This window comes from Ornithorhynchus anatinus, chromosome X1 (assembly GCF_004115215.2).
Source record: "Ornithorhynchus anatinus isolate Pmale09 chromosome X1, mOrnAna1.pri.v4, whole genome shotgun sequence".
Taxonomy (NCBI): domain Eukaryota; kingdom Metazoa; phylum Chordata; class Mammalia; order Monotremata; family Ornithorhynchidae; genus Ornithorhynchus; species Ornithorhynchus anatinus.
This window is the reverse complement of record NC_041749.1, coordinates 107,549,054-107,564,790: the sequence shown is the minus strand read 5'-3', so window position 1 is coordinate 107,564,790 and position 15,737 is coordinate 107,549,054. Positions and strand designations below refer to the sequence as shown.

Genomic DNA, 15,737 nt, shown 5'->3' with positions numbered 1-15,737 from the left:
TCGGAAGCAGCGACCGTAATCTCGGACCCGCTCTCCGGAAACCAGCCGCCTGCGGCAACCCCCGCCCCTCCACCCCGCTGAGAGACAAGCTCCCTGAAGACATCTGCCCGCAGCACCACAATCATGCTTCACGCCAGCCCCAGAGGCAGGGGCAGTGAGGAAACGGGTAGATATAAAAATTAGAAAAAAGGGCTGAGTGGGCATTTCCAGCTCCCCGCTGAGACAGAGGAGGGAAGGGAGAGCTTCTCTGACAGTTCAGCAATCGAGACGCACATCACAACCGAACCATCCCATCCCCTGCCTCTTCCCGGTAGGTCGTTCCTTGCTGGGAGGGCTGAGATCAGATCGACCCCTCCAGTTGCCCCTGCGGGAAGCCCAGCTGCTGCTTCAGCCTGGAAACCGGCGAGAGAACTCATCGGTCGCTTGCAATTGGCAGCGGGAAATCAAAATGGCTCAGGAGAGAAAAGCCCAGAGAAGCTGAGAGATTCTAAAGCAAAAACTACCCGCTGAAACTGCACTGGCTCTGGGGGGGACGGGGAGCAGAAGCCCTGTGACCTGCTGAGACAGGACCTGTCCCTGGAAATACATCAGCCTTGGGGGGGGGGGGGAATAGAGGTGGGGGGGGCGCAGGATGAGGCTTGGGAAAAGGCCTCCTTCAGGACTGTTCTCCCCCCCCCCCCCGGACACTCCCACCGCCTCCCCCTCAAAGCTCCAACGAAGCTTCTGGGGATGTTTGGTGGGGCAGCAATGGAGGTTTTCAGGGATCTAGCAGGAGCGAGCGAGCGAGAGAGAGAGAGAGAAAAGGAAGATGGGACAAACTGTAGGTTTCCACCTTCGGCACCCACCTGCCTGTCCCCCAAGGAGCGGGCAACCAAACCGACCAGTCGAGCTGCACTTTAGCCCGCTTTACAGCAAAGCAAACCTAAACCTTCCACAGGGTGAATTCATTAACTCAGGGGCCAGGGGGCAATTCAACCGGGGGGACCATCTGTAGGTGGAGGTTTTGGCCGATCGCCAGGGGATAAGGCCTGCCATTGCCCGGTTATGTTCAAGTGCCCCACAGGACGGCCCTCGCTTTCGCCGGTCCCCTTGGTGAAGGTCCCCTTGGCCAATCCCACGAAAGCTGGGTGGCCCAGCTAGCAGCGCCAGTTCCCCGTCTGCATTTCCCAAAGGTCTCGCCCCTAAAACTGCCAGTTACGCCCATCGAAGCCCGAGGAGGGGGGCCGCTGAGAAAGAGAGACGGTGGGGGCAGGAAAGCAAAACTGCAGCTGGCCCGGGGTGCACACGCAGGCCAGCAGCGGGGCCTGGATCCCCGGCAGAGGTGAATCCAGTCTGTCGAATTGCTGGTGATCGACTTCAAAAGAGCAGCTGGAGGTTCTCGGAGACCCTGTGGGGTGGCTTGTTCGGACCGAGGGAGGCGGCCGATAACTTTCATCAAATTCCTGAGACGCCTGTGGACATCCCTTTGCACAGTTTGCTCAGCCCGAGGGTCGGGGGAGAGGAGGACCCACGGAAACCTCAACCCCTCAACCCTGCCGGACACCGGAGGGGAAGAGAGAGAGAGGGTCAGAGCAGCCGGGCAGCCCACAGTCCCAAGAAACACTCAGAGAAAAGTTGGGGTTCGGGTACCCTTTCCCGGCTTCCCGGCCCGACGCCTGACACTCCTGATGGGGAGACCCTTCCGGGGAGAGAGGTAGGGCGAGATTCCAGCTCGCCCCGGCCCCAGGTGCAAACATCATCCCACGCCACGGTTAAAGTGCTTGAGGAGGTGATATTGGCTCAGTGAGAAGAAAATACCTGCAAGACCACAGACTCGCGGCAGTTAGGGCGCTCTAGCCTGCGAGCGCCCGCCGGCGAACCCATGACCCTGGGGATGCGTCCGTTGGGGGGTGGGGGGGGAGGGCAGCCCCCCGGTCTTTGGCACTGGGGCCCTGCGGACAGAGGAAGTTCACTGAGTCCCGATGGCTGGACGTACTGGGGGGTGGGGGAGGGGCCGGGAGGGGAGGGGCAGTCAGTGTTCATTTGGCTGGCAAGGGGCCGGCACCTCCCGTGGGCTTCCCCGGCCAGTCGGGGAAGAGAAGCCGGGGAGATGCGCGGCTGCTCCACATCGGCGCTCACCACTTGAAGAAGACCAGGCCGGCCAGGACCGCGTAGCCCATCACCAGGAAGAGAACTTTCAGGAGCCGGTTGTTCTTGTCCTCCAGTTCCTTCGCTAGGATCTCAAAAAACGTGATGAAGAGGAAGGTCCCACCCGCCAAGCCCTGCAACAGCACGGACGCCACACTGCTGACCAGGTTCTGGGCCCGCTCGATGCCCAGCCCGATCCCGATGCCCAGAGGGATCATGGCGCTGACGGTGACGGCCAGCTTGGCAGCTTCCTTCAAGGGCAGCGAGCTCTTGGCCATGTTGATGCCGAGGGCCACGGCCACCAAGGTCTCGTGGATGGCCACCCCGATGAACAGGCTGACCATCTTGTCTCTCTCTTCCTGCAAGCCCAGGGCCAGGCCCTCAAAGATGGAGTGGGCCGACAAGGCGAAGACCAGGCTGAAGAGGCGCAGCGGGTTGTTGTGAGAGAGCTCCTTGACGTTTAAGCCGTGGCTGTGCGGATGCGGGCTGTGCTTGGCGTACAGGTGCTGCTCCTGGGCCGTCCCGATGAAAGGGCTCTCGTATTCCGAGTCGCTCCCCGCGTCGGAGCCGGCGTTGAAGGTTTCCAGGTCGATGAACGAGGGCCTCTCCTTCCGGAAGGTCAGGATGACCTGCTCCAAGAACACAGTCATGAAGAAGCCCACGAGCATGATCGTCTCGGCCAGCGGGTAGTTGGTGACGATGTTTCCGAGCTTCAGCACTTCTTGAAGCTGGAGGGACACAGAGAGGCACGGCGGTGAAAACGGTACGCTTGCTTCACCCCACACCGGGAGCACCCACAGTACCCATCCTTCGCCTGCCAATCAATCAACCCATCGATGCTCTTTACTGAGCGCTTTGCCCCGGGCCGAGCCCTGTACCAAGTGAGAGCTCGGCAGAGTAAAATACAACGGAGCTGGGAGACAAGAGCCCTGCCTTCTGGGAGCTTACAGTCCAGTGGGGGAGACAGACATTAAAATACATTCCAGGTAGGGGAAACAACCGGGTATAAAGATCGGTAGAGAAGTACTCGGGGGGGTAGGGTGAGCATCAAAGCGCTCAGGGGGTACGGACTTCAGTGCATGGGTGACGTGGAGAAGGGGGAGAAGAGGGTGGGGAGATGAGAGGTTTTTTGGGAAGGGCTTCCTGGAGCAGGTGGAATTTTAGGCGGGCTTTGAAGGTGGGGAGAGTGGTGGTCTGTCGGGTACGAAGGGAGGAGGGAGTTCCAGGCAGGAGGGAGGGTGTGAGCAAGGGGTCGACGGCACAATAAGCAAGCTGCTCTTAGAGGGCCGAAGTGTACGGGGCTTAGTTGTAGTGGGAGAGGAGCGAGGAGAGGAGGGAGAGTAGCAACTGAAGGCCCTTCTGCTCGTTCTGCTGTGTTACCATAGGCAAGTCACTTCACTTCTCTGGGCCTCAGTTGCCTCATTTGTAAAATGGGGATTCAATGCCTGTTCTCCCTCCTAGGTGGGTCTCATGTGGGACTGGGACCATCTCTGACATGATCTCATATCTACCCCGGCGCTTGGCACATAGTGTGCACTCAACAAATACCACTATTGTTATTATTACTGTTATTCATAATGCTGACATGGATGGACAACCTGGCCTGGGACCACAATCTAAAACAGAATCTTGAGCCGGATGATCCTCATCATCAGGATTAACTGAGCACCTACTGCGTACAGAGCACTGTACTAGGTGCTTGATGGCAGTGCTCATGGCAGATGCAGGGAGACAGACAGAGAGCATGAGAGAGACAGAGGTAGACAGAGCACAGGTTAAGGGTGTCCAGGTGGGCACCATCACAAGGTTCCTCCAAGTGCCCCGATGCCACTGTCCCGGCCGTGGGGCTGAGCCAGGATGATCCAGTGGTTATCTGCTGGGGATGGGAAAGGGATTCTGGGGGCATTTTTCTGCTACAGGTGGGTTCTGAAACTGGGGAATAGGGCAGGGCTCAGAGGAAGGAGATCCTGGTTTGCTAAATGCTTAGCATTTCTTAGCAAATCTACATCTCCAGCCCTGATCTCTCTCCCTCTCTGCAGTCTTGCATTTCCTCCGGCCTTCAAGATACCTCTACTTGGACGTGGATGTCCTCCCGTCACTGCAAACTTAACATGTCTAAAACAGAACTCCTTACCTTCCCACCCAAACCCAGTCCTCCCCCTGACTTTCCCATCTCTAGAAGGCACCACCATCCTTCCTGTCTCACAAGCCCATAATCTTGGCGTTATCCTTGACTCCCCTCTCTCTGTCAACCCACATATTCTCTCTTTTTCCATGCCCACTTTGATCCTTGGAGACTTCAACATCCACATGGATGTACCCGGTGACTCCTCTGCGCCTGCCTGCTATCACTCCTCAACTCTGCCAACCTCCTGCTCCACCTCACCTCACCCACTCACCGACTTGGATACACACTCGATCTCACCATCTCTAACCGCTGCACAATCTCCACCCTCACCAACTCTGAAATTCCTCTCTCTGACCACAACCTTCTCACTTGCCTCCTCTCTCACACTCTTCCTCCCTGTAAATCTGTATTACTCCCCGACAGAGACCTCCGTTCCCTCGACCCCATCCATCTCTCTCAGCGCATCACACCCCACCTAGCCTCCCTACCCACTCTGGGTGACCAAATAGGTACTCTCAACTCCACCCTCTCTACTCAACTCAACTCATTCGCTCCCCCATCCCTTTGTCACTCTCGCACCACTAACCCACAGCCCTGGATCACCTCCACCGTCCGCCTCCTTCGCTCTTACACTCGAGCCGCTGAACGCTGCTGGCGGAAATCTAAACACCAGGCTGATCTTGTCCACTTTAAGTTTGTCCTTTCTTGCCTTAACTCTGCCCTCACCTCTGCCCGGCAAAACTATCTCTCTTCCCTTATTGACACCCATGCCCATCACCCTCGTCAGCTGTTCTGGACATTTAACTCCATCCTCAGGCCCCCTGTTCCTCCCCCTCACCCATTCCTCATCCCCAACGATCTGGCCACCTACTTCATTAGGAAAATTAACACCATCAGGTCTGAGCTCCCCAAAATCACTGCCCCCCATCCCCGCTCCTCTCGACACCCTCTTCTACTTTCCCATCCTTCCCAGCAGTGTCTTCAGAGGAGATCTCCTCCCTCCTCTCAAGTGCCACCCCCTCCACATGTGCTTCACACCTCATTCCCTCCCACCTTATAAAAACTCTCACCCCTTCTCTCCGCTCCTCCTTAACTTCCATCTTCAACAGCTCACTCTCCAATGGCTTCTTCCCCTCGGTCTTCAAACACGTCCGCGTCTCTCCCATCCTAAAAAAACCCTCCCTTGACCCCACAGATCCCGCCAGTTATCGCCACATCGCCCTCTTACCCTTCCTTTCCAAAGTCCTGGAGCGAGTCGTCTACCATCGCTGCCTCGAATTCCTCTCTTCCAACTCTCATTCATTCATTCAATAGTATTTATTGAGCACTTACTAAGTGCAGAGCACTGTACTAAGCGCTTGGAATGTACAATTCGGCAACAGATAGAGACAATCCCTGCCCCATGATGGGCTCACAGTCTAATCGGAGGAGACAGACGGCAAAGCGAAACAGAACAAGACAAAAACAAGACAACATTATCACGATAAAGAGAATCAAGGGGATGTACATCTCATTAGCAGAATAAATAGGGTAATAAATAATATATACAAATGAGCACAGTGCTGACGGGAGGGGAAGGGGAGAGGGGGAGGAGCAGAGGGGAAGGAGGCTCAGCTGAGGGGAGGTGAAGGGGGAAGGGGGAGGACTGGAGGGTGGAGGGGGAGCAGAGGGAGAAGGGGGGAAGCTCAATCTAGGAAGGTCTCTTGGAGGAGGTGAACTCTCAATAGGGCTTTGAAGAGGGGAAGAGAGTTAGTTTGGCGAACGTGAGGAGGAAGGGCATTCCGGGACAGCGGGAGGACGTGGGCCAGGGGTCGATGGCAGGATGGGGGTGAACGGGGGACAGCGAGGAGGTGAGCGGCAGAGGAGCAGAGTGTATGGGGTGGGCAATAGAAAGAGAGAAGGGAGGAGAGGTAGGAGGGGGCAAGGTGATGGAGAGCTTTGAAGCCAAGAGTGAGGAGTTTTTGTTTCGTGCGGAGGCTGATAGGCAACCCCTGGAGGTTTTTAAGGAGGGGAGTGACATGCCCAGAGCGTTTCTGCAGGAAGATGATCCGGGCAGCAGAATGAAGAATAGAGTGGAGTGGGGAGAGACAGGAGGAAGGGAGATCAGAGAGGAGGCTGACACAATAATCCAGTCATTATGAAAGCTTGTACCAGCACGATAGCCGTTTGGATGGAGAGGAAAGGGTGGATCTTGGCGATATTGTAAAGGTGAGACCGGCAGGCGAGGGTGACGGATCGTATGTGTGGGGTGAATGAGAGAGCTGAGTCAAGGATGACACCAAGGCTGTGGGCCTGTGAGGCGGAAAGGATGGTCGTGCCGTCCGCAGTGACGGGGAAGTCAGGGAGAGGACAGGGTTTGGGAGGGAAGATAGGGAGCTCAGTTTGGGACATGTTGAGTTTTAGGTGGCGGGCAGACATCCAGGTGGAGACGTCCTGGAGGCAGGAGGAGTAACGAGCCTGAAAGGAGGGGGAGAGAACAGGGGAGGAGATGTAGATTTGGGTGCCATCTGCGTAGGGATGACAGTTGAAGCCGTGGGAGCGAATGAGTTCACCAAGGGAGTGAGTATAGATGGAGAACAGAAGAGGGCCAAGAAGTGACCCTTGAGGAACCCCTACAGTTAGGGGATGGGAGGGGGAGGAGAAGCCCGCGAAGGAGACCGAGAATGAACGGCCAGAAAGATAAGAGGAGAACCGGGAGAGGACGGAGTCCGTGAAGCCAAGGTGGGATAAGGTGTGGAGGAGAAGGGGATGGTCGACAGTGTCAGAGGCAGCTGAGAGGTCGAGGAGGATTAGGATAGAGTAGGAGCCATTGGATTAGGCAAGAAGGAGGTCACAGGTGACCTTTGAGAGAGCAGTCTCGGTCGATTGGAGGGGACGGAAGCCAGATCGGAGGGGGTCCGGGAGAGAATGGGAGTTAAGGAATTCTAGGCAGCGAGTGTAGATGACTCGTTCCAGGAGCTTGGAAAGGAAGGGTAGTAGGGAGATAGGGCGATAACTGGAAGGGGAAGTGGGGTCGAGAGAGGGTTTTTTTAGGATGGGGGAGACGTGGGCGTGTTCGAAGGCAGAGGGGAAGAAGCCATTGGAGAGTGAGCGGTTAAAGATAGAAGTTAAGGAGGGGAGGAGGGAAGGGGCGATAGTTCTTATAAGGTGAGCGGGAATGGGGTCCGAGGCATAGGTGGAGGGGGTGGCACTTGCGAGGAGGGAGGAGACCTCCTCTGAGGATACAGCCTCCTGGACCCCCTCCTATCTGGCTTCCGTCCCCTCCGCTCCATCGAAACCGCCCTCACAAAGGCCATCAATGACCTCCTTCTTGCCAAATCCAATGGCTCCTACTCCATCCTAATCCTCCTCGACCTCTCAGCTGCCTCTGACACTGTGGGTCATCCCCTTCTCCTCAACACATTATCCAACCTTGGCTTCACTGACTGCGTCCTCTCCTGGTTCTCCCATCTCTGGCCGTTCATTCTCGGTCTCCTTCACGGAATCCTCCTCCCCCTCCCATCCCCAAGCTGTAGGGGTTCCTCAAGGGTCCGTTCTTGGTCCCCTTCTATTCTCCGTCTATACTCAATCCCTTGGTGGACTCATTCGCTCGCCCGGCTTCAATTATCATCCCTATGCGGATGATACCCAGATCTATTTCTCCTCCTGTTCTCTCTCCCTCCCTCCAGGCTCGCCTCTCCTCCTGCCTTCATGACGTCTCCACTTGGATGGCCTCCCCACTACCTAAAACTCAACATGTCCAAGACTGAGCTCCTTATCTTCCCTCCCAAACCCTATCCTCTCCCTGACTTTCGCATCACTGTGGACCGCACTACCATCCTTCCCGTTTCACAACCTTGGTGTCATCCTTGACTCCGCTCTCTCATTCACCCCACATATCCAATCCGTCATCAAACCTGCCGGTCTCACCTTCACAACATCGCTAACATCCGCCCTTTCATCTCCATCCAAACCGCTACCACGTTAGTACGATCACTCATCCTACCCCGACTGGATTCTTGCAGCAGCCTCCTTTCTGATCTCCCAACCTCCTGTCTCTCCCCACTTCAGTCTATATTTCACTCTGCTGCCCGGATTATCTTCCCACAGAAACGCTCTGGGCATGTCACCCGCCCTCCTCAAAAATCTCCAGTGGCTGCCTCCCAATCTCCGTATCCAACAAAAACCCCTCGCTATTGGCTTCAAAGCTCTCCATCACCTTGGCCCCTCCTACCTCACCTCCCTTCTCTCCTTCTACAGCCCAGCCCGCACACTCCGCTCCTCTGGTGCTAACCTTCTCACTGTGCCTCGTTCTCGCCCGTCCCGCCGTCGACCCCCGGCCCACCTCCTACCTCTGGCCTGGAAAGTCCTCCCTCCTCAAATCTACCAATCACACTTTCTCCCTTCACAGCCCTACTGAAAGCTCACCTCCTCCAGGAGGCCTTCCCAGACTAAGCCCACCTTTTCCTCAGCTCCCCCTCCCCTCCCCGTTGCCCCAACTCGCTCCCTTTGCTCTACTCCCTCGCCCCACAGCTCTTGTGTAATAATAATGATAATGTCGGTATTTGTTAAGCGCTTACTATGTGCAGAGCACTGTTCTAAGCGCTGGGGTAGACATAAGGGAATCAGGTTGTCCCACGTGGGGCTCACAGTCTTCATCCCCATTTTACAGACGAGGTAACTGAGGCACAGAGAAGTGAAGTGACTTGCCCACAGTCACACAGCTGACAAGTGGTATATATATATGCACCATTTCTATAATTCTATTTATTGATATGAATGCCTGTTTGCTTGCTTTGATGTGTATATACTTACAATCATTTATTTATATTGATGCTATTGATGCCCGTTTACTGGTTTTGATGTCTGTCTCCCCCCTTCTAGACTGTGGGCCTGTTGTGGGCAGGGATTGTCTTTGTTGCTGAATTGTACTCTCCAAGCGCTTAGGACAGTGCTCTGCACACGGTAAGCGCCCAGTAAATACGACTGAATGAATGAATGACTGAATCCATCACTAAACCCCGTTGGTCCCCTCTTCACGACATCCCTCTCCTCTCCGACCAAACTGCTATCACGTTCATCCAATCATTTATCCTACCCCGCCTCGATTAGCGCATCAGCTTCCTTGCTGATCTCCCAGCCGCCTATCTCTTCCCACTCTAGTCCAAATTTCACTCTGCTGTCCAGATCATTTTTCTACGAAAACGTTCAGGCCACGTTTCCCCACTCCTCAAGAACTTCCAGTGGTTGCCCATCCACCTCTGCATCAGGCAGAAACTCCTCGCCATCGGCTTTGAGGCACTCAGTCACCTTGATCCCCCCTACTTCACCCTTGCTACTCTCTTACTACAACCTGGCCCGCTTCACTCTTCTCACGCCAACCTTCTCCCTGCACCACGATGTCATCTGTCTTGCCACCGACCTCTCACCCAAGGCCCGCCTCTGGTCTGGAACGCCCTCCCTCCTCGTATCCGACAGACAATGACTCTACCCCGCTTCAAAGCCTTATTGAAGGCACATATCCCCCAAGATCAAGTCTCCCTCCCTTTCCATCCCACCTGGCTCACGGTGCACCTTTCCTGGTGAGGTCTTTCCCGACTAAGCCCTCTTTTCCTTTTCTTCAACTCCCTTTTGCGACCCCCTGACTTGCTCCCTTTATGCGTCCCTCCCCTTCCGACCCCATTTCATTTATGCAATTGATTTATTGATATTAATGTCCATCTCCCCCTCTAGACTGTAAGCTCACTGTGGGCAGGGAATGTGTCTGTTATACTGTACTCTCACAAGTGCTGAGTACAGTGCTCTGCACACAGTAAACGCTTAATAAATACGACCGACTGACTGCCTCAGTGATCCTTTGCCCGCCAGGGACCAGGAGGCCCCCAAGGGTGGCAAGCGTCCTTACCTTTTCCCGCACACCAGGGAGCAGGGCGTTGAAGCAGGTGGCCAGGAAGACGCCCCCGCCAAAGGAATTGCAGAGGGAAAGGATCATCCCGGAGCGGTGGGCCTTCTCATAATCGGCCTTAATGATCTTCACGGGCAGGAGGGAGCCAAGCAGCATGAGGATAAACATGCTCACCAGGCACGTCACTTTGATGATCACGATCTTCATCGTGGCCTGCTGCCGGCAGGGTCCCGGCCCTGGTGGCGAGAGGGGCGTGGGAGAAGCGGGCCAGGTAAGCGTGGGGGACCGGAGGTGTGTCTTCTACCCGCTCTGGTGGTATGGGACTGGGGAATCCTAGGAGTCCGCTAGCCTGGAGGCTGGGGGAAGAAGAGAAAAAAAAAAAGAAAACCAGGTGGAACTCAGTCTTCATCATCAACAGACAGCCACCGGGTGCGGGGCACCTCACCGGGATTTTGGGGAACGTAAAACGGAAGTAAAAGACCGGCCTCTTGAGGCCCACTTTATCGACACCCTGCATCAGCTGAAATCACGGGGCCCCGCCCGAACCGGACTAGATCAGACCGGTCCCCCAGTTGTCGTTTCTTCCGGAAATACCTGTCCGCGGCAGGCAACCCCAGGGGACTCGACTCCTCTCCCAAGGAAGGGCGATGGGCCTACGGCTTGCTCCCTCGCTGCCCTGACCCATTCCTAAGCCGACACAGAACGCGTTCCTGTCACAACCACAGTGACGGCTTGGGCACCTGGCTTAAAGAAGAGCCCCTCACCAACCCACGGGTCTTTGAATAGCTAAGCAGCAGCCCGCCCCCCCGACTTTACCATGGTTTCATCGTTCCTGGTAGGAGGAGAGGGGGAGAGAGCCACTCTAGCACAAGCAAAGAAGGGATCTCGGGACTTCCAAGACGAGGAAGACCAAGTGTCCCTCCCTTTCCCTCCCACCCGGCTCACGGTGCACCTTCTCCTTCTGCCTTGGGATGGAGAGGACCCCTGGGATCCTTCGGGCAGTAGGCACCCTGACCCCCGAACCCCTCCACCCCGTTCCTTCTCCCCATTCCTCGGGGGACCTCTGGGTTTAGGAGAGCGGGCGGCCTGAGGACCTGATGGATGCGGGGATGGCCCTCGCAGCCTCCTCGCCTTTCGGGACCTCGCCCCATGGGGTCTTTTCTGCCCCTTCCCCCCGACGGGGCCACGAGCGGTCCCCAGGCCGTCCCTACCCCACCGTCTCCCCTTAGGAGAGTGTGCCCGCCGGCCAGGTTTCCCCCCCTCAGTCCCTCCTGCCCGGACCTGCTTCGGGAGACCTCGCTTCCGCCCCCCACCCCGCCCCTCGGGAAACCCCTCTCCTTCCAGCGTCCAAGAGACTCCGCTCCACCTCTAACCGGCCGCCTTGGGCCCCTCGCCCTGCATCCCCCGGAGGCTCCTCCTCCGGCTTCGCTGCCCCCGAGACCCTTCCCCGCCAGTCAGTCACTCACTTCGGGGGCCCCGAGCGGGCCCGACCCCTCCTCCGCCGCTTCGCCTCTTCCTCCGCTCCTCCTCCTCGGCCCGCCCCCCTCGGCCCGCGATTGGCGGACCGGGCCGGGGAGGCCGGAAGCGCCGCCTCCCCTTGGTCGGCCCGCCTGTCGGTTAGCTCCTCGGGCCCGCCCACCCCCCGGGCCGCGGGCGGGGGGAGGGGAGCGGGAGCCCGCCGAGCCGTTCGCCCGGCCTGCGGCGGGGGAGGGGCGGCGCGCGGGCGACAGAAACGGGCGCGTGCGAGAAACGACCGCCGCCCAACGGAAGGATCCGGGCCCGGGGGGCGGGGGAGGCGGGCAAACTCCGTCGACGCCGGCTCGGGTTGGGAAGGTAATTCGCCCCGTCGCGGGGGAGAAGTCATTGGAATCGATCCTCTCAATCGAGCGCTTAATCACCACCCCCCCCGGTCATCGTCATAACGGCATCTCTTAAGCGCTCACCGTGTGCCAAGCACTGTTCTGAGCGCTGGGGGAGATGCAACGGAAGCAGCTCGTCCCGCGTGGGGGCTCACCGTCTTAAACGGCGTGGCTTCGGGGCAATAATAACGTTGGTGCTCGTTAATTCATTCATTCATTCAAGAGTATTTATTGGGCGCTTACTAGGTGCAGAGCACCGTACTAAGCGCTTGGAACGAACAAGTCGGCAACAGATAGAGACGGTCCCTGCCGTTTGACGGGCTTACGGTCTCATCGGGGGAGACGGACGGACGAGAACGATGGCATTAAATAGGGTCGAGGGGAAGAACATCTCGTAAAAACAGTGGCGACTAAATAGAATCCAAGGCGATGTACATTTCATTAACAAAATAAATAGGCGAATGAAAATATATACAGTTGAGCGGACGAGTACGGTGCTGAGGGGATGGGAAGGGAGAGGGGGAGGAGCGGAGGGAGATGGGGGGAGAAGAGGGTTAAGCTGCGGAGAGGTGAAGGGGGGGTGGTAGAGGGAGTAGAGGGAGAAGAGGAGCTCGGTCTGGGAAGGCCTCTCGGAGGAGGTGAGTTTTAAGTAGGGTTTTGAAGAGGGGAAGAGAATCGGTTTGGCGGAGGTGAGGAGGGAGGGCGTTCCGGGACCGCGGGAGGACGTGGCCCGGGGGTCGACGGCGGGATGGGCGAGACCGAGGGACGGTGAATGTGCGGAGCGCCGTTCTAAGCGCCGGGGGAGATACGGGGGGCGTCAGGTTGGCCCACACGAGCCTCACGGTCTTCGTCCCCATTTTCCCGATGAGGTCGCCGAGGCCCAGAGAAGTGAAGCGACTTGCCCACGGTCACACGGCTGACGAGCGGCGCAGCGGGATTCGAACCCTCTCGCTCCCCAGCCCGGGCTCTTTCCACTGAGCCGCGCTGCTCGGGTTTGGCGGGGGGGGGGGGGGGGGGGTCAGAGGTCGCGGGTTCGAATCCCGCCCCTGCCGCCCGTCAGCCGTGTGACTTTGGGCAAGTCGCTTCACTTATCCGTGCCTCACCTGTAAAATGGGGACGATGACTGTGACCCTCTACGCGGGACAACCCGATGACCTTGTATCTCCCCCCCCAGCGCTTAGCACAGTGCTTGGCACATAGTAAGCGCTTAACCAATACCAACGTTATCACTAAACCCCATTTTCCGGATGAGGTCGCCGAGGCCCGGAGAAGCGGAGCGACTTGCCCACCGTCACGCGGCTGACGGGTGGCGGGGCCGGGGATCAGAACCCCCGACCCCCGACTCCCAAGGCCGTGCTCTTGCCCCACTGAGCCGCGCTGCTGCTCACGCGTGAGGAGCACCGCGCTAAGCGCTTGGGAGAGCGCGGTATAACCGAGGTGGTAGGCACGGTCCCTACCCGCGACGAGCCGACGGGCTAGAAGGGAGACGGACGTTAATGCGACTAAACAGATGACAGATATGTACCTAAGGGCGGTGGGGCTGCGAGTGAGGTGAATAAAGGGTATAAATCCAAGTTAAAGGGTGAGGCAGAAGGGAGTGGGATTAGAAGAAATGAGGCTTAGTCGGGGAAGGCCCCCTTGTCAGGGCATTCGCTAAGCGCCTACTGGGTGCCGGGCACTGTACTAGGCGCTGGGGGTAGATACAAGCTAATCGGGTTGGACACGGTCCCTCTCCCATGTGGGGCTCCCGGTCTCGATCCCCTTTTTACAGACGAGGAAACCGAGGTCCAGAAAAGTGAAGGGACTTGCCCGAGGTCACCCAGCAGACAAGTGGCGGAGCTGGGAGTAGAAACCAGATCCTTCTGACTCGCAGGCCTGTGTTCCATCCACCGGGCCATGCTCCTTCCGCCTCTTGGAGGAGATGTGCTTTTTAATAAGACTTGGACGGCGGGGAGATGATCTAAGGGGCTCAGATTATCTCAAGGCAACATGGCTAGCAGGACGGTCAACTGCATCCTTCTTCCCCTTCTTTGCCCCCCCAGAAGACCTATTTCCAGTCAAATAGAGGACACTCGGCGAGGGTTTCCATAGCACCGGTCTCCGAGGAGCCGAGTGCCTTTATAGGCTTGTCAAAACCCAATTAATTCTAGACTCCTCGGGCTAGGACAGGGCGAAGGTTATCTCGTCCCTCCCCCGGCTTCTGAGCACACCAACCCGGATGGGGGACGATCTCTCCATTTTTTTTCCACTGCCGCTATCTCTGCGTCCCCCGCTCTTTTTCCCGTGTCATGATGTTCCTTCCCATCTTCACGGTCAGTCCCGTCATTGCAGCTCAAACCCCACTCCTCTAGATTCGCCCCCGCCTTCCCGAGACGTAGAGAGAAACCAGTCACGGGCCCTCGGCGTAATCCCTCTGACCCTTGACTTCATTCCTTGCTCCTTAAATAACGATGATAACGATCATGGTATTGGTTAAGTGCTTACTATGTGCTAGGCGCTGTTCTAAGTGCTGGGGCGGATGCAAGGTAATCAGGTTGTCCCCCTTGGGGCTCACCGTCTTTATTCCCATTTTACAGATGATAGAACTGAGGCACAGGGAAGTGAAGCGACTTGCCCAAGGTCTCACAGCAGACAAGCGGCGGGGCCGGGGTTAGAACCCACGTCTTCTGACTCCCAAGCCCGTGCTCTTGCCACTAGACCATGCTGGAAAGGTTTTCTCCCAGGGGCTAGTTTTCGGCCCTGACCTTCACTTCTGTTTCTTGGCACTGTGGCCTCTCCTCCTCTTCCTCCTCCTCCAATCTGTCAATGAATCCCAGGACCGGATCTGAAAGGGCCGCCCCAGTCAGCGGGTACACCCGACCCCTGGTAGGCCACGCGCTCATCAACCCCTTCGGTCTGGGGAGATGCACATTGGGGGTGGACAGGATTGCGGGGTGCGGGATAGGATGAACGTGGAATTGTTATCAGATCCTACTCCACCAGGTTGAGGGGGCACTTCCCGAAGCTTGACGGAGGTAAATTCGAAACAAACGCTTCTTTGCTCAGATGGGAGGGACGCAGATGGAATTTGCTCCCACAGGAAGCTGGGCAGCCCCCAAAACAGGTTTTAGAGGGATTTGGATGGATTCATGGCTAAGGGGTACATGATGGGATACCAAGGGGCAGGTTAGAAATGTAGAGGGGAAAGTTAGGGATGCTGGCTGGCCTGCCCCTAACCATAAGGATGGACCGTTATGCGGTCCCCTTCGAGTAGCCCGGAGACGGAGTCCTGGGACGGATGAGCCGTGGGTTTGATTCAGTAGCGGCGTGGCTTTTGTTCTTAAGTAGGCCCAGAGAGGTAAGGTAGAGAAGTCCCTTAGGATGGGTAACACAGCAGGTCGGGGGCAGTACCCTCCTCCCCTTCCCCTCGCAAATCCACACTCCTCTTTCCTCGGCCATAATGAGTGTGGATTTTCTCTCTTTCACTTCCTAGGAGGCCCCTTGTGGGTGGAGGTCAGTGGCGATTGGTAAGGGATGAAGAATTATAGCCCAGCTCTCAGATGGGTCGATCTGGGCTACGTCTGACCCCGCGGGAGACGACTCATTACTTCGACCAGCTTCTCTGGACCTGTGATGGATCAGAGAATTAGAGCCCAGTCGGGCCACTGACCACCTACCCGCCGCCAAGTAATCTGGCTCAAGATTCAAGGATAATCGTAATCCTTCATCGGGAACGGTGTGACTTAGCGGGAGCACGGGA

At 57.2% G+C, this 15,737-nt stretch overlaps 1 protein-coding gene across 3 annotated transcripts; it reads right to left on the bottom strand.

The window, feature by feature from the left end:
* Positions 1-925: 925 nt before the first annotated feature.
* On the bottom strand, positions 926-11,691 carry SLC39A3 (solute carrier family 39 member 3). 3 transcript variants are annotated; one of them, XM_029051487.2, is made up of 3 exons: positions 11,606-11,691; positions 10,140-10,495; positions 926-2,855 (listed from the first exon to the last, which is right to left on the bottom strand). In XM_029051487.2, the coding sequence occupies exons 2-3, from the start codon at positions 10,344-10,346 to the stop codon at positions 2,115-2,117; spliced, it is 948 nt and encodes a 315-aa protein (XP_028907320.1). In that variant the 5' UTR covers positions 10,347-10,495; positions 11,606-11,691; the 3' UTR covers positions 926-2,114. The 3 variants fall into 3 exon arrangements, with proteins under 3 accessions (XP_028907320.1, XP_039766344.1, XP_039766343.1); XM_039910410.1 differs by having other exon boundaries at positions 10,314-10,495; XM_039910409.1 differs by lacking the exon at positions 11,606-11,691 and adding an exon at positions 11,506-11,593.
* Between the last annotated feature and the right edge of the window lie 4,046 nt (positions 11,692-15,737).